Source organism: Syngnathoides biaculeatus, chromosome 20 (assembly GCF_019802595.1).
Source record: "Syngnathoides biaculeatus isolate LvHL_M chromosome 20, ASM1980259v1, whole genome shotgun sequence".
Lineage (NCBI taxonomy): Eukaryota > Metazoa > Chordata > Actinopteri > Syngnathiformes > Syngnathidae > Syngnathoides > Syngnathoides biaculeatus.
Window position 1 is genome coordinate 6,741,511 of NC_084659.1, and position 24,620 is coordinate 6,766,130.

The 24,620-nt window shown below is 46.3% G+C and overlaps 3 protein-coding genes across 3 annotated transcripts; 1 reads left to right on the forward strand and 2 right to left on the reverse strand.

Annotated features, from left to right (window-relative positions):
- Positions 1 to 189: 189 nt before the first annotated feature.
- golgb1 (golgin B1) lies at positions 190 to 14,192 on the reverse strand. Its single transcript, XM_061807441.1, has 18 exons — positions 14,056 to 14,192; positions 13,350 to 13,428; positions 13,058 to 13,231; positions 12,869 to 12,982; positions 12,492 to 12,776; positions 12,306 to 12,419; positions 11,579 to 12,239; positions 11,435 to 11,511; positions 11,153 to 11,210; positions 6,131 to 11,057; positions 5,652 to 6,063; positions 4,579 to 5,592; positions 4,315 to 4,508; positions 4,063 to 4,222; positions 3,420 to 3,520; positions 2,108 to 2,179; positions 1,972 to 2,041; positions 190 to 1,893 (listed from the first exon to the last, which is right to left on the reverse strand). Exons 2-18 carry the CDS (start codon positions 13,416 to 13,418, stop codon positions 1,756 to 1,758), a joined length of 8,640 nt encoding a protein of 2,879 aa, XP_061663425.1. The 5' UTR covers positions 13,419 to 13,428; positions 14,056 to 14,192; the 3' UTR covers positions 190 to 1,755.
- Positions 14,193 to 15,691: 1,499 nt separating this feature from the next.
- guca1aa (guanylate cyclase activator 1Aa) lies at positions 15,692 to 19,558 on the forward strand. The gene is made up of 3 exons (XM_061807473.1): positions 15,692 to 16,254; positions 17,164 to 17,488; positions 18,361 to 19,558. The coding sequence occupies exons 1-3, from the start codon at positions 16,057 to 16,059 to the stop codon at positions 18,486 to 18,488; spliced, it is 651 nt and encodes a 216-aa protein (XP_061663457.1). The 5' UTR covers positions 15,692 to 16,056; the 3' UTR covers positions 18,489 to 19,558.
- A 143-nt stretch (positions 19,559 to 19,701) lies between these two features.
- On the reverse strand, positions 19,702 to 24,384 carry orc5 (origin recognition complex, subunit 5). Its single transcript, XM_061807471.1, has 14 exons — positions 23,975 to 24,384; positions 23,473 to 23,565; positions 23,228 to 23,413; positions 23,077 to 23,151; positions 22,529 to 22,640; positions 22,207 to 22,337; positions 22,066 to 22,114; positions 21,913 to 22,003; positions 21,774 to 21,826; positions 20,656 to 20,768; positions 20,285 to 20,332; positions 20,092 to 20,202; positions 19,905 to 20,017; positions 19,702 to 19,813 (listed from the first exon to the last, which is right to left on the reverse strand). Exons 1-14 carry the CDS (start codon positions 24,101 to 24,103, stop codon positions 19,768 to 19,770), a joined length of 1,350 nt encoding a protein of 449 aa, XP_061663455.1. The 5' UTR covers positions 24,104 to 24,384; the 3' UTR covers positions 19,702 to 19,767.
- Between the last annotated feature and the right edge of the window lie 236 nt (positions 24,385 to 24,620).

Here is a 24,620-nt window from a genome sequence, read left to right on the forward strand (position 1 = left end):
CCCCTTCTCCAAAATGACTCACTTCTGTAGTGTTTTTAAAACTATTTCGACCAGTTTTTTTTTTTTTTGTCATCATTCTATTCATCCAAACAAACAAGCCTGGCGAAACTGAGTAACATGGTTTTTTTTTTTTTTTGGTCTTCCTTTTGAGGTTGAAAATAAAGACTAAACTGAAACAAAAACTCCGGCTCCCACTAAAAATATCCTTTTATTCAAAATGCTTGAATATATCAGCATAAACCACGAGGAAAAACCTACACATCCCTTTTCCAAAATGGGTTCTTTTTTTTTTTTTTTTTTTCCAGGAAGTAACAGACAAGGATGGTCCCCCCCCCCCACCCTTACAAAGCCCTTGAAAACCGTTTCATACAGTGCGCTTGTCCACGAGGAAAGATGAAAGCAGAAAAGGAACAACAGAACCATTTCAAGTCACAATAAATTGGAGAAAAATCACAGTATTTTAGGACGGGATGGAGACTGCGAGCAACTCACCTCTTTTGGAATCAATGGACCTTTCCGACCTGTCAATCGCTCGTACGATCATAGCCAATCAGATAGCCGCATTGTCTTAACCACCATGGCTTGACCCGCCCCCCGCCGCCATGTTGTCAGTAGCGTGCGCTTGGTAAAGTTCACGTTATGAAGAAAATGGTCCTCTGATGCAAGACATCCGGCTAGCTCACAAGGGGCCCGCTTGATTCATTTTCCAAAGCCTAAAAAGTGTCTACGATGGATTAAGGATCGCGGAAGAGCGCACGTACAACTAAATGTGGGCAATATCAACAAACACGAGGCTGTAAGTTCGAAGGTAAGTGAGGGAAAAATTATCTTCTCTGAGATGGATTGAATTATTATCTGTCCAGGAGAATAAAATTCCCTTTGTTAGCGATATTACTCGTGTACTTTCCAAGTAAAAAGTACTCACCCTGCGTTACACTCGCAGTACGATTCCACAATTTTACCCTGTTGGATTTCAATATGACGTTTGTGAGGCGTCAAAACTTTTTTTTTTTTTTTTGTGCATCGATCGCTAACATTTCGCTGTAACTGACATCGTGTCCTGCTCCGTCCAAAATATTAATTGTGTGTACATATCTTTGTGTGAAATAGTTGGGAAAAAAAAAAAAAAACATACCCCGATATTATCTGGAATACGCGATAGAGAATCCACTTCAAACCTGTTCTGTTCAGTCGCCATTTTGGAAGCTTGTGGGACATGACAACTGTACGCTAAGGGGGCGGAGCTCAAGATCGCCAGTCGGAAAGGTCCGTTGTCAACATTAGTGAACGGAGAATAATATGGAAGAGTGTTTTTTTTTATTATTTTATTTTTTTTACTTTTTTTTTTTTTGGGGGAGGGGGTGACGTTTGAACGGAATGATCGGTAATTGCACAACGCTCAGGTTTCGTGATCCCGACAGCAAGTATGCGGACGGCAAACTGACCGCTTTTGGTATATAAATATGGATGTAATCATTTGTATCTGGATGCATAACATTTCCCTTTCATGCCCTCTCAACTAATATGCTAAAAACCCTTAAAATGGCCACACTCGCTGACCAATTTATTAGGCACACCCAGCGTGCTCCGGATAGGGACGGTGCCAGTTATTGCAGGGGCTGTTATGATATTAGGGGGGGGGGGTCCTGATAAACTGGCAAGTGAGTGCGTACGTGTGTAAGGGTCGCAAAAGTGCAATACTTGTGTGTGTGTGTGTGTGGTGGTGGGTGGGGGGGGGGGGACCATTTGAAGGCGTCACAGGAAGCCACCCACACACAACAGCAGCAGCACGTGCACGCTCAGCAGGTAAACACCCAGCAGCAGCGGCGTTCGGCGGCGCCAGCACGTGCCCGCCCGCAGCGCCCGCAACAAGCCGGTGGTGCCGCGACGGGTCTACGGTGGGGGGGGAGTCGGAGTTACAGAAGTTAAGGTGCCAGAGAGTCACGTGACTCGACTCGAGCGGCGACTCACGCGCGTGACGCTGCCTTCGGGCGGCTCGATGAAAACGGCCGTCTCTGATTGCTCCTCCCATTTGGCTTGGCTGTGACAGAACAGTAAAGATTAAAACATAATTATAATAAAACAATCATTTCGCTTCCTCCACTACCGCCTGAGTCGATCCTGCGCCTCCATCAGCTGCTCCTCGGCCGCCAGCCTCTGCTGCGTCTCTTCCTCTAGTCTTAAAGGACCACATGGGAAAAAAAAATGGAAGTCATTCGAGATCACTTAATTGATCCCCGAATTTTTTTTTATTGACTAAAAATGAAATATTTTTGTTCATCGACAGCAGCGTCATGAAGTAACAGACAACGCTCTTCCACTGACGTCAATGAACCTGTGCTGCCACGTGTCGCCAACCATTCATTCAACTGACTACCGACTTCTTTCACACACTCCCAACCCTGCGGTTTATGCGGTGATGCTAATTTGTGCATTTTCGCTAATGGCCGCAAGGGGGCACTCGAGCGGAAGAGGTGAGAATGACACTAGTGGAATATGTGCACCGAGGAAGTGACTTTTACTGGCCCTGTTCGTGCTGCGCTAGCGTTAGCGCTGTGCTAGCATTTTTTGCTGCAGTGTTACTGGCATGTCTCAGTGAGATTTACCGGTACGTTTTATTTAGCGTTAGCGCGGCGCTGATGCTAATGCTACCGCCGCGCTAACGCTAACAGCTAGGTAGCGTTAAACTATGAATATCACATGTTTCAGTGTGGGTTTCAACGTGGGCACTTGGGGCTTTCACACAGCTGCGGCGTATGTAATGTACCAAATGGTATTTCCTTTACAAATGTACTCGGTGAGACTTGTAATCAGGTGCGCTCTGTACGCCGGGAATTACGGTAAATGATTTGCAAATTGGATATGTACAATAGATTTAAAATGTTTTACCAGATATGTAGATACATGTTTTCGTTAAGACTAGCGTGTTTGTGCCGCGGCTCAGTGATTTAGGTATGTCTTTTTTTAACTGGTTCTGTCAGTGCTGTGCTACCGTGTAGGTGCCGTGGCTGTTTTTTTTTTTTTTTTTTTACCGGTATGTTTTTTTTTTCTTTTAACCAGCCTTGTTCATGCTACCATGTTGTTGCCGTGTTAAATTAAGCTAAGGTATTAAAACTTTTCAAACTCTGTACCGTCATTCTTTATCAATATCTCGTGTTTCAATGTGGGCACTTGCGGCTTTTACACGGGTGTGTCTTATGTATGTACCAAATGGTATTTCCTTTACAAATGTAGTGGGTGAGGCTTATAATCCTGTGCGCTCTGTAGGCCGTAGGTAGGTGTTTAACAAGCTCCGATTTTGTGGCGTTTTTCGTTTGGGGGATGTTCCGTGAGATTTTGCTCACGTAAAAAACGCGCCTCGGCTCTATAAGTTATAGTTATGCACCTATAAGTATAAGTTTGGCCGAGCCGTGCCGTACCTCTGCCGCAGCTGTGAAAGGTGGCCGTGGGAGACGTGCACCTCCTGCAGGTTGCTCCTCTCCTGAGGGGCGCCGGGAGCGCTGTCCACTTCCTGTGAGGCCTGGTGGGGAGCAATTGAAATGAATTAAATAAGTCTAGAACAAAATCATTTTTGTTTCGGGGGTGAGTCTTTGTGCCTGAAATTTACACGCGGGTGTAAATACATATACAAAACATATATTCAGTTAACTTAATTTAAAAATATATAAAACTATATATACCATTTTCATTATATTATATACTTATTCTATTATGTACTTGTTTATTGATTTTCGTGTTATTCCCTTTAAAATTCTATTACAGTGTATTTGTATACATTTTTCAAAGACACTTTAATTCACTTTAAACATTAAAAACTGCATTCATAAGGATGAAAGCAAGAAAGGAGGACGACTTAAAATGTTCAGATTTCGACAGGGTCCATCAATTTGACTAACTCAAATAATGAAAAAAAAAAAAAAAAAAAAAATTAAATAAAATAACCACTAGCTTTGTTCAGGCATGAAAAGACCTTCAACCATCTTGCAAAGATGCCAGTTTGCGTTTCTGATTTACATTTTTTTTCCATTGAACGCTGCTGTGTGTATTTTGATTTTTGTTGACCTCTCTGTGGTACTGCTCCTTCTGGCGTTTGGGCTTGCGTGCCCGGGCCTCCTCCAACATGGCGGTGAGCTGTCTCAGCTGCTGGTCGCGCTCGGACAGGGCGCCAAGAGTCTGCTCCTTCAGCCGCTCGGCTTGGGCCATCCAGTCCTCGCGTTCCAGTCTGGAGGGACATACCGGCAATGCGCACCGACATCACCACCAGCAACTCTACACGTGGAATATTGATACATTTGTGGTGTTTGCGCGTCCCACCTGAGTGCCTCTATTTCCTGCTTGTCCCTCACCGCCATGTTCTCCATCTCCACGACGACGCTGGCCATGTTCGTGTTCTTGTTCTTCTCCTCAGAGAGCTCCTGGCTGACTTTGATTAGCTCTCCCGCTCCCAGACGAGCCAGCTCTGACTTGTTGGTCTTCAGCTCCGTCGTCTGCGCTTGTAGCTGTTCCAGCTACCAGGAAAGGCCAGAATTATTCGAGAGAAATACCTTTGGCGGCCCACCGGAGAAGGGCATGACTCACCAGTCTCTCACGGTCGTTCTGCAGCGCTTGCAAGGCGTTCTTCAGGCTCCACACTTCTCCACTTGATCCAGTCGAAGGGTTCACGACTTTCGTGGCCTCATCCAGCTTGAGGCCGAGCTGGCGGACTTTGTTTTCTGCCTGGTCCTTGCTGTCCTGAAGGGAGGCCATTGCCTTGCCGAACGACTGGTTCTCTGCCCTCAGCTGCGCCGCCAGCTCCTTCTCCTCCAGCAGCTTCTGCTCGACCGCCAGCAGGTCCCGGGCCAGCTCGGCCACCCTCTCCTGGGCGCTCTCTGACTCTGTGCGCATCAGGCCTCCCTCCCAGCGTAGCTCTGAGAGTTCTTTGGTCTCCCTTTCGTGCTCCTCCCTCTCCTTGAGAAGGTTCTCCTCCAGAGCTTGCACTTGCTCTCGGGCAGCCTCCAGCTGCTCCCTCAGTTTCTCCACCTCAGCTCCAGGAGCGTCGACGCCTTGCAACGGCGTCACCCGCTCCACTTGGACAGCTTCTGACTCACCCACGCCGCTCAGCGCACTCTCCAAATCACGACGTTCCTTCTCCAATGAGGCGATGCGCTCCTGCTGGGCGGCGAGGAGTCGTTTGTGCTGAGAGTCCTTCATGCTGAGAACCTGCTTGAGCTCATCACGGTAGCCGTGGAGCTGAGCGGACAGCTTGGCCTTCTCGGCATACAGGTCGTCCCTCTGGACCAGCAGAGAGCGCAGCTCCTCCTTGAGACTGTTGCTCTCACTCGCCGCCTCCTGGATCACAGCGTCCTTGTCCACCATGACCTGGAGATGTTTCTCCTCCAGCTGCTTGTACATGTTGAGTACTCTGTCTCGGTCGTCTTGCAAGGAGCCCATGGCCTTCGTAAACGAGTCCAGTTTGGCTCGCCGGCCGTCGCTCTCCTCCTCAACTTGTCTGTGTTTCTCCTCAGAGTCTCGCAGTTCCCCTCGAATGCGCTCCAAGTCTTCCTCGGCGTCGCGTGCTCTGCACTCTGCCTCCTTGCGCGCCTCCTCCGCAGCCTTTGAAGACAAATATGTCAAAAGGGGGCAGAACGAGATCTTTTATTGTTCTTACTTACCTGCGTAACCGCTTGCTCCTTCTCAGCTAGCATTTCCACTTCCCTCTTCTCCTTCTCGTGTAACTCCACCTGCAGGCTCTCCGTCAAGGCCTTGGAGTTGTGCAAGTCCTCCTCCAGCTGCTCCAAGGTCAGGCACAGACGGCGATCGTCCGCCTCCCTCTCCTGCAGGTCCGCCCGGGCTTTGCCGACGTCCTCCTGCAGCCGAGCTACAGCCTCCTCCAGCGCACAAGCCCTCTGATTGTGGCTTTCCACGTCGCCCGTGAGAAGACGCACTTGGGTTTGTGCCGACCGCAGCTCGGCTGAGGTTTGCAGCAGCTCCGTGTGCTCCTTCTCCGCCTCAGCTCGGCTCTCGCTTAAGTTCTTTTCTGCCTCATCCAATTTCAGCTGCCACTCCTTGTCTGCTTTTTCTAACCTGGAACGTAAAAGTCAAGAATTTCAAGCAAATGTAGGAAGCTTTACAAGACAGATTTGTGACCTACCTCTCCACTAAGAGCTGGAGTTCTTCTTTGAGAGAAGATTCTTTGTGAAGTTTCTCTGCCAGCTCCCTGGCCCTGATTTCCTTGTCACGAACCTCAGCCTCCTTTCCAAGCAGCGCGTCGTTAAAACGAGTCTCCCACTGCCGGGCCTCGTCCAGAACTCGGTCCCTGTCATCCTGCAGGGACGACATGCAGCGCGAGAAGGCGGCAAGGCGGGCAATTGACTCATCAAGACGGGCCTGCATCTGCTGTGCTCGTCTGTCAGACACATTCGCCGCCTCTCTGGCCTCTCGCGTGGCTTCTTCTTCTTTGCCCCGTTCACTGTAAGCCTCTTCCAGTCTCAGCTCCATTTGTTTTAATTCAGCTCCTAATCTGAATCGGACGGAGTCTAGCGTTTGCTCCGCTTCAGCTTTCCAGAGAGCTTCCTTCTGTAGGACGTTCTGTTCCAAAGATGTTTTCTGGAATATGACAAGGCTTAATTGCTCCTTTGCCTCATTCAAGTTGGATCTACAGCTTGCTAATTCTGCTTCGGTTCTCTTGAGGTCCTCCAAGTTTTTTGACGTCTCTTCTCGGGACTGTTGAAGGTTCTTGCTGAGCTCACTGTGGCCCAGCTGCAGGGCCTTCGCTTCCACTCCCAGCTCACTTATCCTCTCTTGGTATTGTATGCTGTCCTTCTGGAGCTGACGGACCTCCAGCTGCTTCTCCCTCAGGAGTTCCTCGAGCTGACGTGCTCGGCTCTGGCTGCCTTCTTTGACCCTCTGAGCAGACCTCAGCTGCTGCTCCAGCTCCCTGTGCTTCCCAGTCTCTGCTTCAGCTTCAGCCCTGTGCCTCAGGGCTTGCCTCATGTCCTCCTCCAGTCGGGAAGCTCGGTCTGTTTGGACGCGGGCCTCGGCTTCGAGGTCACTCCGCTCCTTCTCTAACTTCTCCGTCTCTCGCTTAAGTTCAGCAAGGCGCTCGTGGAGGTCTGCCACCTCCTGCTGGTAGCCTGCAATGCTGCCGTTTAGCTGGGCTAGCTGGTTCATGAGACGCTCCTCCAGGTTGTCCTTCTCATTTTCCAAGTTTCTGAGGTGTTCCTTCAACTGAAGATCCCGTTGGGAGCTTTCCTCAATCAGAGACTTTTCCCGCTGTTTGCTCTCCTGCAGAGATTCTTCCAAAGAGGTCATCAGGGTCACCTTCTTGTTGCTCTCCTGGAGATCTCGCTCAAGAGAGGCCAGCCTAGCCTTCAGTTCGGTCTCTCTCTCCACCCAGTGTTCCCTTTCTGAAGTGAAAGCAAGCTCCATCTCCTTCATTTTGTTCTCAAACAAAACTTCTTCCCTTGTGGGTTCTGAGCCTGCAGCTAAAGCAGATGTTGAACTTACGTTGTCATCTGGAGTTTCCTTTGGGGTTTCTTTGTGCTCAACCATCTCCGTCTCCGTCACGACTGGATCTGAGGGCTGAACATCCCCTACCACAGGAGCTGTGTAAGATTGTCCTTCCACTTGATCAAATGATTCCTTCAGTTGTTCAACCCTCTGTGCAAAAGCATCCCTTTCTGTCACTGCAGTGTCCAACTCCGCTTTCAAAGTCTGCATTTCCTCCCGAAGTCTCTTCAACTCAGTGGTTTGAGCTTCATCCTCCGATTTTACAAGTTCCTTTTCCTGCCCCTGGCGAAGTCTTTCCATCTCTTCCTCCAATTCCAGGATCTTTTGCTGCTTGGCTTTCATGAACTTTCTCATTTTCTCTTTCACCGATTCCACTTCTTTCCGTGCCTCCTCCGCCTGCATTTCGGCTTCCTGCCTCGAGGCCTCACTGGCCCTCGCTTTGGCAGCGAGCTCCTGTCTCTCCTGCCTGGCAGTCTCCAGGACTCGCCGGACACGCTCAGCTTCGTCACTCACGTTTTCGTAAGAGCGCAAAAGGGTTTCATACTCGTCTTTCATGGCATCGACCTTCTCCTCCCATCCTTTGCACACCCTAGCAGCCTCCTCTTTGGCCAACTCGCCTTGTCTTCTACAGGCATCTTTCTCGCTTGCTATGGATTCCATAGCCAGCTTGAGGCTCTCGCAAGATGAGCCCAAGCTTTGGTTTTCTAACAGCATGCGGTCCACCTCGTCAATTAGCCTGGTACGTTCCGCTGTAAGCTTCTCCAGCTCATCTTGCGCCACCTGCATCTTCTGCTGCAGCTCAGCTATGAGGGTGTCACTCGAAGACAGCTGTTCCTTCTGGCTTTTGTTTTCTTTCAGCACTTCCTTGCGAGAGATCAGGGCCGCCTGAAGCTTACGCTGAAGCTGCTGGAGCTTGGCTTCGTTGTCCTCCTCCTCTTGTTTTTGCGGAACCTCAACGTCCAAATTCTTGCTTTTCTCCTGTTCCTCCTTGAGTTTCTCCTCCAAGGAGGCTATTAGCTGATCCTTCTGGCCCACCGTCCCCTGCATTGAGACTATGAGCGTGTTTTGCTCACAGAGCTGCTGGCTTAACTCTGTGATCTCTTGGTTCTTATTGTCCAGGAACACTTTGAAATCCTCCACTTCAGCTTGAAGCGCAGCAATGGAGCTGGCAGACTGACAAGATGCCGCGGTGGTTGCCGCTTCCATTTCTGCTTTCAAGGCCTCGGCGCAAGACTCTGCTTGTCGGTACTTTTCTCGCAGATCATTAATTTCATCAGAGAGGGCTTCAATCTGTCTTTCATTTTCTCTTAGCTCTTGTAGCTCCTTGCTAACGTCCTGCAATTCAGTCTCCTTCTGGAGTAGACTTGTCTGAGTTTCCTGAAGCTTGTTCTCAAGCTCCGAGTTTGCCATCCGCATATTCTGGATCTCTTCTTTGAGAGCTTTCAAGGGTTCCTCCAATGGAACAAAAAGAACCTCTGACTGGTCGGTCAGTTGCTGTCCCTGAACACTAGATTGAGGTTGCCCAGAATCCGTCTCAGATGCTGCGAAATCCACCCAGTCTTCTTGAACCCAGTCATTTGCCGAGGTCTTCTCAGTGTTTGCAACCAGTTCCTTGCTCTCCCGAGGAAGCAGCTCCTCTTCTTGAGGCCTCATTTTATCTTCTAGTTCCCTCAATTTTGTGAGAAGAACCTCACGCTCGTCACTTTGTACCTGAAAACGTCCCATCAGGTCATTGTATTCCTCCTCCTGCTGCTTGAGCTGATCCCGATGGTGCCTTTCTTTTTCTTTGGCTTTGCGGTTGCTCTCCTTGCGAGATTCTTGGGCCTCCACGAGTTTCTTTTGCAGGGTTTGACACTCTGTTTCCAAGGACGCCACTTGGGACTGTAACAAGGTGTTGTCGGCGTACACGTCAGCCTGTTTGGAGCTTTCAGCTTGCTTGTTCAGCTCTCTGTTCAGTGCAAGTGTTTCGGACAGAAGTTGCTCCTGTTCGCTAATCTTGCACTGAAGATTCTCAATTGCTTCGTCTTTGGACCTCAATGTTTGCTGGAGCTCCGTTAGTTTGGCCTCCATCTCTTCAGCTAAAGACTTCTGAACGTCAAATGGTGCCATTTCTTCTTTTGCTGCATTATCCTTTGCCTCAGTCTCCATATCAGTAACCTTCTTCATGAGCTCTTTCCTTTGCACAAGGACAACCTGCAACTTTTTTCTTGTGGTTACCAGCTGGCTTTCAAGCTCCTCTTTAGACTTGCGTAAACTCACAAGTTCCTCATCCCCAGCAGTAGATGTCTCTTCTCTTAAATCCTGAAGTTCTGCCAGCTGTTCCTTCAGTTTGCTGACTTCACTATGGACCAAGACTCGTTCCTCTTCTGCTTGGCTGAGTTTCGCAGACGTGCTTTCATCGAGCTCTGTCATCTGTTGCTCTTTCTGGCTGAGGCGGATCTGCAGCTCACAGATCTCAGAGTCCTTCTTGGACAAAGAGTCATTGTCAACAGCTGACATCTGCGACTGCTCCAACATGCTGTTCTCCACATCTTGAAGCTTCCTCTCCAGCTGGGAGGACAGGAGCTCTCTGTCTTCCAACTGTGCGCTCAACGTCAGGCCCCAACTCTCCTGCTTAGAGAGGTCTTGGCGAGCCATTTCCAAATCAGCCTGGAGAGCATGGATTTCCTGCTCCTTAGTTTGGGTGTCACTGGACAGAATGTTTATTTGTTCCACCAGAAGGCACATTTCAGCACTGTGTTTTTCTGCCTCACAGCTGCTCTGCTGGGAAAGACTTTGCAGTGCCTCTCTGGCAGACTTGAGCTCCTCTTCTAGGTCACTGGCCCGAGACGCTACCTCTTCCCTCTCAGCAGTAAGTCTTTGGGTTTCTTCTTCCACTGTCTTGATCTTCTCCTGTGACTCTGCAGCCGCCTCTCTGAGAGTTTGTATCTCAGCCAGAAGTTCACTGTACTTCTTCTGGAGCTCCTCCGCCATGGCCTCAGCAAAGAGACCCCGAGAAGCAATTTCAGTGGAAGCACCCTCCTGAGTGATGTCAACTGCAACAGTCTCTCGGATTATGACAGAGGAAGATGAGAGTGAAATTGTGGAGGTTTCCTGCTCCATGCTTGTGGTCTCCCATGACTGCAGCTGGCTAAGGTCCTGCATGACTGATGGCCACTCCTGGCGACCGTCCTGGTTCACAGCTTCGAGAAGGGTCCAGCTGCTGTGAGCCACCTCAGAATCAGTGCTGGCGACCATCTCATCGGAGGAAGTCCCTTTGGACTCTTCGGGGGATTCCTGATGTAGGATGAATTGCGGGCTGCTCTCATTGACTGCTGAAATAGAGAGGACGGATGTGTCCTCTGCGACCAATGTGGTCTCTTCTTCTTGGGTGTCCTCCAAGCAGTCAGGAGGTGTTGCAGAATTATCTCCTGTGTCATCAATTTCAACCTGGACTGGAGGTTGGTCAAGATTTTGAGCCGACGCAGCATCCCCGGTGCTCCGCTCTTCGGCCACCCGCAGACATTCTCGCAAGACGCTAAGCTCATCGTTTTTTTCCGACAGCCGTTGCTCCAATGTCAATATGGTCGCTATGAAAATCAACAAGGAGCCAATTCAAATCAATAACATTGCTAACAGCACTTTTTAAGTCTTTCATTAAAAAAAAAAAAAAAAGGTTTTGTACCTCTGTCAGCTTCAGAAGACACTCTTGCTTGTTGCTCCTCTGAATCCCTTTCGGAATTCTAACCAAGAGGAAAAACAATACAGTACATTATATCAGGTAGTTGACCTACCTGCCTAATCAGAACCATCAACATCAGTGTAGTGATCTGAAGGTCAGATTAAAGAGTGGGTCATGACAATGGATCAGTGCACAAGGGATTAGAGGGCTCACTTCAAGTCTATGACCTGGATTCTGTCATGTCTTGTCTGACTTTGCAGATAAAATCTTATTAGGAATGCTCACCGACGCGATCTGCTGCTCTAGCTGCTGAACCTTAGCAATGCTGTCTTCTTTTTCAGTTGTGGATCTGTCCAGTTGTTCTGGAAAGAAATGAAGAAACGTGATATCTTGAGACAAAACAACAAGAAGAAGAAACAATAGTCTTACCTTGCAGAGCCTCCATGGTTTGTCTGAGCTCAACACAGCGTTCCTCACCCTCCCTGTGATCATCTTTCAGCTTAGTCACTTGTGTCTCAATGGTCAGCACAGTGTCCAGAACAAGCGAAAGGTCACCTGGGACCACAATGTCCTCTGATGGGTGTACGTCTTGGAGGGTGAGAGGTAGTAAATGCCTCCAAATCTCAGCCAAGACCTCGCTGTTTTTTTTAGCCTCTTCTTGCCCCTCTACAAGACAAGCTAGCTCTCGCTCCAGCTTTTCAACCTGTGATTTCGTCTCCTCAAGGTTGCTCCGACTGGCCTGGACCACTTCGGACTCGGCCTCTCTCAAAGACATGAGCTCCTTTTCGAGGCGAGATATTTCCAACTTGTCTTTCTCTGACTCATCACGACACGCTCGGGCGCTGTAATTTATGAAAGCCATCTCTTTTTCCAGCCTGGCAACTTCTGTCTTCTCTTTCTCCAGGCTGATGCTCGCCGCCTCTTTCAGGGACGATAGCTCGCTCTCGTACCTCGCCACGTCTTCTTTAGCTTGCGCCAGCACTTCTTGGAGGGCCGTATCAGCTTTGCTGGACCGCTGGACCCATTCCTCCTTTTGCTTGAGGGCTTCAGTAAGCTCTCCTTCCATTTCCCGGAACTGAGCAGTCAGGATCTGAGGACATTTTCTGGATGAGACATTTTCCGGATGAGTTCAAAATTGGATTTTAAGAATATGCACCTGCTTTTGTCGATCCGCACTGGTGACTTCCTGCTGGAGCATTTCCAACACTTGTGAGTTGGATTTCAAGGTTTCCTCAAGCTCTTCACACCGCCGCTGGGCCACGTAGAGTGCCTACCAGATGCCACGGGCAAAGATTACCACCACTTATCAAGCGGCATCATTGTTGAGGATGAGATCTGGCACCTGCTGCAGCTCGGTATCTTTGGACGATTGCGCAGTGACCCTCATCAGCTCCTCTTCATGTTTCTGGATCTGTTCCTGGAAGCGTACGTCCTTGTCGCACACCACCGCCTGGAGGAGCCTCAGCTGCTCAGTGTGGGCGTCCTCCTTTTCCTTCAGCAGCTTCTCGGTGACCTGGAGTCGTTCTCGCAGCTCGGCGCTGTTGGCCTCCTCCTCACGTAGCTTACTCTGCACCTCTTGCAGGTCGCCCTCCACAACCACATCTCTTGAAAAAGAGCTGTCAGGGCTCTGGTGTCAACAAAAAAAAGAAGGAAAAAAAAGATTATGATTGATTAAGTTCCAAGCAGGCAGTGAGGTGCATTTGATTCAAAGCGGCTTACAATTGCTCCATCTTGTCCCTTCAAATCATCAATCTGCTTGCTGAGGGAGGTTATCTTGGCTTTGGCCTGTAGTTTGAGTTTACTAAAGCGAGCCTCGCTGGTCTCCCTTTCATTCTGCGAGGAAGGAAAAACAGCATTGCAGCGTTCGGATATTTTTCCATCGTGCGCAATTATTCAAAGGTATTCAACCTTGAGCAGTGCATCTTTGCCAGCCAGCTGGGCCTCCTTGTCACGGATGAGCTCCTTCAGCTTCACCACCAGCTGCTCCAGGTGGGCGAGACGCTCCGTAGCCTCCTCGTGGGCCGCAGACTCTGCGGGAGTCTGGCCCGCGTCGGCAGGAAGGTGAGGTACGAGCTCGCCCTCCTTGTGAAAAATGAACACTTTTTTAAAGAAAATAAAAAAATTCAAGTGCATTCAGAGCAATCGGTTAACTTGAAAAAAAAAAATGTATTGTTCAACACTATTTTTTCCCCCAGCTCACCTGTGTCTCTCCATCTTGACCCTCCTCTCCAGAGAGCTCCTGGAGGACTGTCGCCAGGCGGCTGAACATGAGGATGGCACTGCACAAGGGATTGGGGTGCAACTGTAAATAAGGGGTCCATGATTTCATTGACGCACACAGCAGAGGGTTTTATTAGTCTGGAAAGGGGCATTCAAACTGGATTAGGCTACCAAATGCTTATCAATGCTGTCCTTAAAATCATGACCATGCATTCCAAAAACTGTATCAACATTAAGCTACAAGCATTTGGGTTTGGTTAACTTTCACTGTTCCTCCGCACATTGACTGCGATCCCTAACTACAGACTTCCGACCAGGCAACGAAAACAACCGACTTTTCCCGAGCTCATCGTCCTCTGTCCACTCCGGCTGCGTCACCGCGTTTGTCCACAGCGACGGTTCGCGACACCCATTGCGAAATTAACACCCAGTAGCCGGACGCCGACGCCCCGAGAGAGGGGTGGGCATTCGGCGGTGTCACAAGCCGGGTTACTTTGCAGGGATTCGGTTGCAAATCGTTTTGTTTACAAGAGTTTCCGCAACGATGCTACTTAGCAAGCTAACGCTCGTAAATTAGGAGCGAGCATTTAAGTCCTCTCCTGCGGGGTTGACGTTCGTCGAGGGTGAACGCTCTCCGTGAAGCCTGCTCAAGGGTAACATTTGACAATATAAGAACTTCGACTCACCTGTATGAGTGCTTCCCTGCGGATCTTTGGAGGGTCTGTTTATCGGCTCGATCTCGTCGGATGGACTTCCAAGCAGAGCCACATCACCAAACTCTCCCGGAAACAAAAAAACCTGCTCGGCGCTGATTGGACGACGCGGTAAGGGGCGTCCGTCAATTTCGATCAACGCAAGGGACCGTCGTCAGTCGCCCGTGTGACGTCATGAGATACGATTTTAATTCGTAAATTGAATTCATATCATGTCGGCTTTCCTCATCAAATTAATGGGAATATTATTGCGTTTCAGACTCCCCCAAACAAAATAATTTCATGTGTTTTTTGATGCGGAAACCTCATGAAATCAAACATTAAGAACATTGCGTGAAGATGATTATGTAAAGGATTAAAGTTTTTACGATTTTACAAAGTTTTTAAAATTTTTCTGCTTTTATTAAAAGTACATTGCGCTACTCTTCTGCAACTCTCTTTGTTTTATGTTCCATTTGAGAATGAATTTCAACTGCAAGTGGCCTTTTTTAAAAATGTTGTTCACTTGCTCCCGAGACAGCGATGATAGGGAATGAGTGAATGACAGCCCAACAGCATATTTTCTTTTCTAGGTGAAAAATAATAATGCAATAATGCCGAGGCACAACCAGGCAGTCAAGCTGATAGCCAGTCGCGGCAGGCAGCTGGGTCGAAGCCTGGCGCTGTTGGGCTACTACGTGGCGGTCTTCGGGGCCTTCTTGGGTCGCTTGGTGGGCTGGATGGCGAACGCCGGGAGTTGGACCACGCAACTCACTCGCTGCACGCTGTCGGGATTCGACGGCGTCTGCGCGTACCTGCGACGCGCCTTGAGATGGCGAACCGACGTGGACTGAAAGCCACCGACATCTCGTGTTGTACCACGTGAATATTTTAAGGGCCCCTTCAATCCATTTTATGTTACATTTGTACATATATTTGAATGGTTTTATATCATAAAAAGGCCTTTGGGTATGACGTGACTGAAAGGCATGATGTCATGCCAGGAGAGAAGGGGCTGGATTTGAAAAACAAAAAAAAAACGTGAACGGAAATTAATTTCGTGTTTAAAAAGAAATAAATAAATACACATCTAGTTTTGGTAAACTGACTTTTTACTTGGGGAAAAAAATGATAAAGAACTTCGACAGTATTCAGTCAGATGCGATGATGTCACCCACAAGGGCGTGTGTCACCATGGCCGCTTTCCATCTATGCTGGAATGTGCTTTTTTTTTTTTTTTTTTTTAAATCCAAAACTTCAACAATATGTATTTTTTTTTTTTTACATATATAATGCGCCACCATACATTATATAACATACTCAAATCACTAGTATATGCTATTTTTAACATGTTACATGAAAGTAATATTCTGTGTAGTAGTTATATTTGAATGCAAATTTTTTTTTTTTTACACACGTACACACACACACAGTGACCCTTGTGAGGATAAGTGGCTAAGAAAATGGATGGAACTATATATACATACACCCAACTGCATACTTTTCCATAATACATTTTAATTTACGAACAACGAACGCTATTTTTAACTACAAATGCAATTTTAACATTTTCCATTTAACCACACGGTTTCTTTTAGTTCATTATTATTATTATTATTATATTATTATTATTATGGACTAACACAAAGCAAACTGAAATAAAAGAACGTAGGCACTGTCAACCCTTTTGAGTGGATTTTGATTTTACGCCCACCCCGATCAGTCGCACGCGCCTCCACGTGACGGTTTTGTGCCGTGTCAGCGTATTTGCCAAAGAAGCGTCCGTTTTAATGGGGCCGCTTAAGAAGCTCATCTGGTTAGATTACAGCCGGGGATTAGGGACTCGAGAAGGGCGCCGCAACGAGGACTACAAAAGGCATCCGCTGGGATGCTTCTGGCCTTCTTCTTTGCCCGCTGTTGTGTGACTGTGAAGCGGGGTTCGCAGTAGACCAGTCGGGGCGGCGGGGTCGCTACGCGCAAACGGGGCACGTCGCTATGGGCAACTCGACAGGCAACACGGTGGACGATTTGCAGGCGGTGGAGATGCACCTGTGGTACAAGAAGTTCATGACTGAGTGCCCGTCGGGTCAGCTCACCCTGCACGAGTTCAAGCAGTTCTTTGGCCTGCGCGGCCTCGACACGGAGGCCAACGCCTACATCGAGCAGATGTTCCGCACCTTCGACATGAACAAGGTACGAGTTTGTTTAAAGAAGACGATTTTTCGATCCGAGTATTCAGATTTGATGGAAAAAAGTTGACCCAGATGAAAGGACCTCGGCCGTTTCTTCCCCACAGGCTATATGTTGCCCACCAGTTTTTAAAAATTATACGTTATCCATGTGCATTTTCCGAGCGGCTTATCCACCTGCGTTGTTGTGTTTACATTATGTTCCTGCATTTATTCATGATCATTTTAATATTATTTGAAGTACCTAATAGTCGTACTTTCAAACTTGTAGCACTTTTAAGGTTACTTGCTTCATGGTTAGGAACACTTTACATCCCTCTATGTTTATTTCAACTTCATAATCTACATCAGGGGTCCTCAATGATCGATCGGGACGCAGTCTTGGTCGATCGCGGGACGTCGTGCCCCCCCCAAAAAAAAAAATGCCAGCCAATGTTCCCGCTAAACTGCACGCGTGCGCAATTTTGCACCGCTGATGCAGTCTCTACGCACTAATATGACGAGCTTTTCCCAAGACCGACATCCATATTTTCCGAGACAAAGTCATCGTCTGGCTTGTACGGAAAGGACTCACCGCAAACTTTACACAGATCAGATTATCCGACGCACTTCATCCTGGATAAATGGCTGATTAGGAGTCGGAATTTAGAGTAACTCTCCCCCACCCTCAAAAAAAATGCACTGGAAGTGAGAGTGTACATGCAGTGAGACTCTCCATAACAATCCAGGCTAAACCGAGCTCCTGCATCACTTTGAAATACGCCCTTGACTCCCTTATATTCCACTCCCCGATTTAGGGCTTTGGCGACATTTTGTGGCGATCTTACACTATTTCAGAAATATAGTTGATTTTTTTTTCAACTCTTTTGTAAATATGAAAGTTGGCTTCAATTGTACAAAATGGCGCCCGCAGGACGGCTACATCGACTTCATGGAGTACGTGGCGGCGCTCAGCCTGGTGATGCGCGGCAAGATGGAGCACAAGCTACGCTGGTACTTCAAGCTCTACGACGTGGACGGCAACGGCTGCATCGACCGCCACGAGCTGCTCAACATCATCAAGGTCGTTCGGAGCCACAACCGCACAATTAATAATTCTCAAAAAGGAAAACGGAAGCGCTTATCAATCCCGCTGTCCCCTCAGGCCATTCGCGCCATTAACGGCAACGAGAACCAGGAAATGACCGCTGAGGACTTCACCAACAGCGTCTTCAACAGGATCGACATCAACGGCGACGGTGAGGGGACCAAACCTAGCACGGCTAATGCTAATATTAGTCGTTATATATGTAGTGATATTAAAAAGGATTTCTGTCAACTATGCTGACATCATTTTGTATCACTGGTTTTTAAATGTATTTGTAATATTCATTAATTTACAGATGTATACGGGTTTTACCCATTTGTGGTGAAAATTGTTTATTTTAAATCCATTATCTGAGGGGCTTATCCTCACAAGCGTCAAAGGAGTGCTGGAGCCTATCTCAGCTATCTTTGGGCAAGAAGCGGGGTACACCCTGAACTGGTCGCCACGTCACAGGGCACATGTAAACATTCACACTCGTGGGCAATTTTTAATTATTACAATAATAAATTCTTTCCTCGCATTACTATTTCATGTATTAGATTGTTAGTATATTGTCTTTCCCCGTTGTTATTTCCATTTTTAATGGAAATCAAACATTTTACATTGCATTTTGAATTCATTATTTTCCATTTTATTTTTTAAATTTAATTCACTAAATATACAACTGATTTAATTGTATATTTATGTATCTTTCCATTATTTTAAGTATTAAGTTACAATTTTCTTAAAAGTTTTGAATTGCACTGTATTTTAGATTTTGTTTAGCTTTTTTTTTCCGTCATTATTTTGAATTATTTAACTTGAATTTTTCCAAGTGTACAAATGATGACTTTTTTTTTTTTTTTTTAGCTTAATCATAATTTTTAATTGCATTTAAGTTGTTGCATATAAAACCTTTTTTTAAAGCATTTATTTGCATCTTTAATTCATCCTTTTGTATTGTGATGAGGAAATTGGGCAACGATACACAAACTTATGTTCATGCGGGTATATACAATCTAATTTTGCACCGGGCACCCACAGGCGAGCTGTCGCTGGACGAGTTTGTGGCGGGCGCTCGCAGCGACGACGACTTCATGGAGGTGATGATGAAAAGTCTGGACCTGACTCACATCGTGGCCATGATCCACAGCAGGCGGCACAGCGTTTAGTTTAGCAAAGCGTTTTCATGTAATATGTGACACTATGTCAATATTACAGAAATGTTTTCAATGTACGACAGCTACACTCACGCCACAAAAAGAAGTGTATTCATCGTCATTTCATACACATGCCGGTTGCATTCAAACCGAATCCAGTCGGAATCGAGGGATTCAGTGGATATCATCTACTGGCTTTTCTAAATACATGCATTCTTTTGTAAAATTTTTACTCTTTTTATTTTGTATAATATCAAAGAGCATAGTATACAATGTAGGAACGGATTAACTAGATGAGCTGTGTTCAACTAGTGCCTTTTGGTTTGCTCCTTTCTACAATAAAGTTGTCATGTGATCAGCCACGAGTGCTTCAATGTTAGATTCCATTTTATTGCAATTATAAAAAGGTCGAAAAGTGGTTGCATAATCATCTAGAGCAGGTGTGTCAAACTCATTTTTGCCACGGGCCACATTGTAGTTGCGGTTTCCCCTCTGAGGGCCGTTATGATTGTGAAACAATCCAAATTTTTAATCCCCTCAATATCTTTACACCGATTTGGAATCAGAAATCAAGGTAAATGTTTTTTTTTTTGACTATTGTTCATGTTTGGTAACAATGTCATTTATGACGTGGCAATTTGAAATTTTAACAATTCTGGAAGTTGACACACACTATTTGCCTTTGCGGGCGACATAAAACCATATGGCGGGCCAGATCTGGCCCCCAGGCCTTGAGTTTGACACCTGTGCTTAGAGGTATCTTAAAATGTTTTTTTTTTTTTTTTTTTTTACTTCCACGAATGGCTTTGCGTTACATTTATGGTGGTTACCGCTAAAACAATTAACTTTTGTTTTAATGTTAGAAAAATACACCGCAACACTCCATGCTATTTGTTAGCCTGTCTAAGGGGTTTAGCATTGTCAACATTAGCAAAGACAAAACGGGCTTTCGTACGGCAAAGTTGTGTGGTTGTTCTAAATGTACGACGTGCAGAATTGCTCACAATCTGGCAAACTCCTGCACGTTGTGACGCAAATTGAGTTCACTGCCACTCAAATTTGTGCTCATGAGTCAAACCCCCTCAAGAATAAAAAATAAATAAATAAAAATAAAAAAGCATGTAAACAACGGCTGGTATTTCGTAAAACTCGAAATTCAGAGGCATCGTATCTCAAGGCACCAAATTGTGTTTTGCATATTGTATCACGAGATGCAACAGTTGAGTGACAGCGAAGTGATTTATTACTTGACGAAAACACAATGATCGGATGATCGTGTCCAGAAAGCGCCTCACAGGAAGTCATACAGATACTTGATGATGTCAAAGTTCACCGTCCTGGGAAGATAAATAATACCGCGTGTGTGTGTGTGTGTGTGTGTGTGTACGAATAGAAAAAGTGGACACGCACGCACGTGCGCGCGCAAACCTGGATATAGCGCAGATGAAGTCCATGGAGACGGCGCATTTGTACTTTGGGGCGTCCAGCTGGTCAGCATGGCTGACTTGAGTCAACAGCTGCAAGGTGACCAGCGAGGAGATCTGAACAAGACGGAACGACCGTGATGGGATGCGGTCGGCGTGGATACCGCTCGGCCGAGGAGCGCCGTGCCCACCTGAGAGAAGATGCTGGCGGTGGGCGCCACCCTGCTGTCCACCACGCTGTAAAAGATGGCCAGCAGGCGGTCCAGAGGGAAAGGTTTGGGCCCCAACAGGTGGTTGCTGGTCTTTGGAGACGTGCACAGACGAAATTGGATTCAGTATTTCGTAACGCGTACGTGGAAAGAACTAATGTTTCTGCAGGCTCACCTTTTCATTCTTCTTCAGGAAGTTGGTCTTTTTTATTTTGCCGTGATGCTGTTGGGAACAAAAAGTTGTATGTTTCTATATCTTAATTCAGAATTCATTCATACCTCAGTCATTTTTTTTTTTCGATAGTACTTATCTTTTGACATTTTCACATTTTTAAATCATTTTCCAAAATGTCATTATTCCTCAGACATTTTAATTACATTTATTTTTAATTACGTTTGGATATTTTTTAATCTGTCATTTTTCTAAATATAATCTGGGATTTCTTTTGTGCATTACATTTATTTTGCAGACAAATATTTTTACATTTGAATTTCTCTCCCCCCCCCCCCAATCACATGACATCGGCTTCCTGTCCCCCGCCTCACCTTGACGAAGAAGCGCTTGTCAGTGCGTGCGGGGTTGTAGGACGCCAGGTAGGCGGCGATCAGCAGGAACTTGGAGTAAAACGGCAGCTCCACATGAGTGTGAGCCGACAAACCTGACAGGAGAAAACAAGGCGAGGACAAAGAATTGGGACAAATTCAGTCATTTGAAATGATAATTGTAATCATATTTATTGGCCAAGTGTGTAACAACACACAAGGAATTTGTCTCCGGTAGTCGGTGCTGCCCTGGTACGACATTCAGAACAAAGAACAAATGGAAGATATGGACTGGGGTAACATACTGACTCGGAAAGAAACATCTCGTCAAATAATAAATCAAAGCTTTAAGACAAAATATTGGTAGTGACAATTTTTCCATATGGACTAATGTTACTGATTACAGTTAACTAGCTGCGAACATGAACCCAAAACACCAAACTCTTGGTTCTCATTCACTGACTCCCACGTCACCCAAAAGGCCAAAGTTACAGATACTACAGTTGAACATGAATATGGTGACCCCAAGGGGACAAAAATAATAACTGCACTACAAAGAGACAATACAAAATCATTTCGTATTCGATTACTTGATGGCATAATCGGGAGAATGGACAGCTCCGCCCCAGTCAGTCACATTTGAAAAATGTACGTGTGTGGTCAGTCATGCCCGCAGATAGAAAGTTACTGATGTGGTCAACCAGTCATGCCCACAGATATTAAGTTGTGGGTGTGTGTTCTGTTTGCAATTACGAGTGTACCTCTTTAAGAGAGGAGGTGGCGTCAGGTAAACTAGGAAGTAGAAGTAGGCTGAGTAGCACCTCACAGACAGTGCGTTTCCGTGTTTTAATTCAAAAAAAAAAAAAAAAAAAGACGTCAGGCTGTGGTTCACTGCGCTGGATCGGTTATTATGTGCGGTGAGTGTGCAACAAGTGCACAAATGAGCAGTGGCGCAACTTAGAGGGAACATTGGTCAGGACTACACCAAATAAGCAGCATCTTTCAATACCCATGTATTTCTACTCGTAACTAATTTTACGCGAGTGATTTTTCATGCTCGACTGTGCAGATTTGCCAGTGCGATGGGGCAAATCACAGTGACTGCCGCCCTTAATACTGACCTTTTAAAGGGCCAGCTTCCGTGTCCACTTGATGCATCTTCTCCCACTGGAGGCTAGAACACACACACACACACCACACACACACACACTCATGAAGGCAAAGACTTAATGAAGGGAGGCCCATCCAGGTCCCACTCACCTGGACACCTCCCGCAGGTAGACCGTTTGCATGGCCTTCTTCAGGTGAGGCTCAATATTACGCCAAAGCTTGTGCGTGTCACTCTCTTTGGCTGGCCAGCAAAACAAACGTTAGAGAATTCTTAGCTACTTTGTGCTATTTTAAGCGACTCACCTTTCCCTTCACTGACGGGCTCGCAGAATTTAGAAAAGTTGAGCGCAGCCTGAAGCGACAAAAATAAGCAAAGAAAAAAAAAAAGCAAAAAGTGAGAAGAAAACAGACGTTGGGGCGGGTGATGTTTGAGAGGCCGCCCACCAGGTGCCGCAATTCCCGGAGGTCCCTGCAGACAGCGTAGAAGACCCCCAGCAGGATGTGAATGTAGGACGAGTAGAAGTCAGCAGTAAAGGACGGGTGCCTGTCCCGGGTCAAGATCTGGTGCAACTCAGCTAAAATAATAAAATATACACACACTTACTCATATTTATAAGTTTGTTTGTTTTTAATGACGCAACCAGGAGATGTTGACACCTTCAGTGTGAGTGTCCGAAGAAAACGGCAGGTGCAAATACAACATCTCACATCAACATGCGACGTGAAGGGAGCGGGACGGTCGTGGAAAATGAAAATAATAATAAACCTTTGCTGTAGTCGGGGAAGTGGAGCGGGAGAGGCTCCGAGCAGCCTGTGCTCGGCCGAAATGTGTCCCACGGGACCTCGCTGAGCAGGACGACGGTCACGTTGTCCTCCACCTAGCAGAAGTCACGACGGAAACATAAATAGTTGTTTATAAATATTAGAACAAAAATATACGGGAGGAAAAAAAAGTACAGAACTCCATCCTTTAAATTTTCTTTGACTTACAAATTCGTCATGAAAATTCCTAAATACGACCAGAATAAAAATAAAGTATAAAAAAAAATAAAATACAGGACAAAACTACACAACGAAGAAAACAGATTGGGAAAAATATTGTGCCATGTCAAGTTATTCAACAGGATATTGGTGATTCCATTTGAGTCATTTGAGAATATATTGGCGATGAATTAATATTAACCATTAAATTACTAAGCATTCAATGTGATTTCTCAGACCTCGGCTTGAACATTTAAGGAGTGGCCGACTATTTCAGCCACACACCTTATGAAAAGCGTCTTTGTATAAATTGTGAAAGCAAAGTTTGCTCACCAGTTCCTGAAGACGCACAAGAACCGGGAGCAGATTAGCGTCCATGTCTCGCAACAACTCTGCTTTTTCCATCACCTGAAGAACACAAACACACACTGAAGTCAATAGAAATGTTTAATTTCACGCCGATGTGCTTATATGACACACTAACGATGTAACGCGTCCCCTCAGCGGCACCCCGGGAGCGATGCTGCCTGTAGATTCGGATGAAGTCGGACAGCGAAGGACAGCGGGGCAGGGCGGCCGTCGCGTCCCCGCCGAAGAAGGACATCAGGACTTGTTCGAAGAACAGGGCGGTGGAAATGCACTCGGCACAGCTGATGGTGACGTGGGGCAGCTGCGAGGAGGATGACAGTCGCTTACAAACAATTCCTGCACATAAACAAGTACACAAACCTCGAGTTCCTTCAGCAGAATGTCGAGCACGTGACTTTTCCCTGTGGCGCGATGACCGTAGATGAAGATGCAAGGCAAGCTGTACTGCTGAGGCTGTTGTATCAAACATGACCACACAATAAAATGCAATGTGACACAACATTCCCTTATTATTACCACTGTTTTCTGGCAAAACTAACGTACTTTTGGACTTGAATACATTTTGTTCCCGATATTGTACTTAAATAAGAAAAAAGAAAACATTCAGGAGACTATGGTGATATAAATAGAGATGGAAAAGTGAAATTTGAATGCTAAATGTAAAATGTTTAGTGTAAATTAGGGGCAGAAAATAGAAAACTTATTCATCCCTCATATTGTTTCGTTGTAAATACGTTTACTTATATCTAATATGTACTGAAACGAGATTTAAGTTAAGTTACGAAGACATTAAAATACTCAACGAACGTGGGTTAGCACATTTGAAAGCAAACACGGAGCTTGCCACCTGAGTGGCTCCTACCTCTCCCATGAGGGACAGCAGCATCCCGGCTTGAAGCTCCCGACACGGCAGCTGCTCGGCCACTCTTCGCAGGCTCGCGTCATCGTAGCCTGGATGCTGCTGCTTTCGAAGTAACGTCGACGACGACATGTTGTTGTTTTTTTTTTAAACCCCAATTCCAAGCTAGTTCATGTTAGCTTAGCTCAGTTAGCAGCTGTCACAAGGGTCTTTAACTCCGACGGAGGCCCGGTCAAACTGACTAATAGGGTAAACATAAGAAAGAGGTCCCCACACATCAATAGCTAGCATAAATAAATACTTATAGAACAAAAAAAGACGCTGAGACGAACAAAAGTAGGAACCGAGATAGAGAAGAGTTTCGCGGGCTCTAAGTGACGCCACTGCAAATAGGCTGAATTGCCCAATCGCAACAAAGCATATGTTCTAAGGAGTTATGGGTAATGTAGTTGTCCTGATTTGGAGGCAAAAATAAGCGTTATCGTTTTAAAAAAATTATTTTAATCAAGCTTTTGTTGTATTGTATGTGAAACCAAAATATTCTGCATGAATATATACATGCAATAAAAATAAAGAGGGGAAATTTAATGAAATGCTTGACTGTTTATTCTTTTTATACAAGTCATAGCAGCTCGAAATCCTGCTCTTA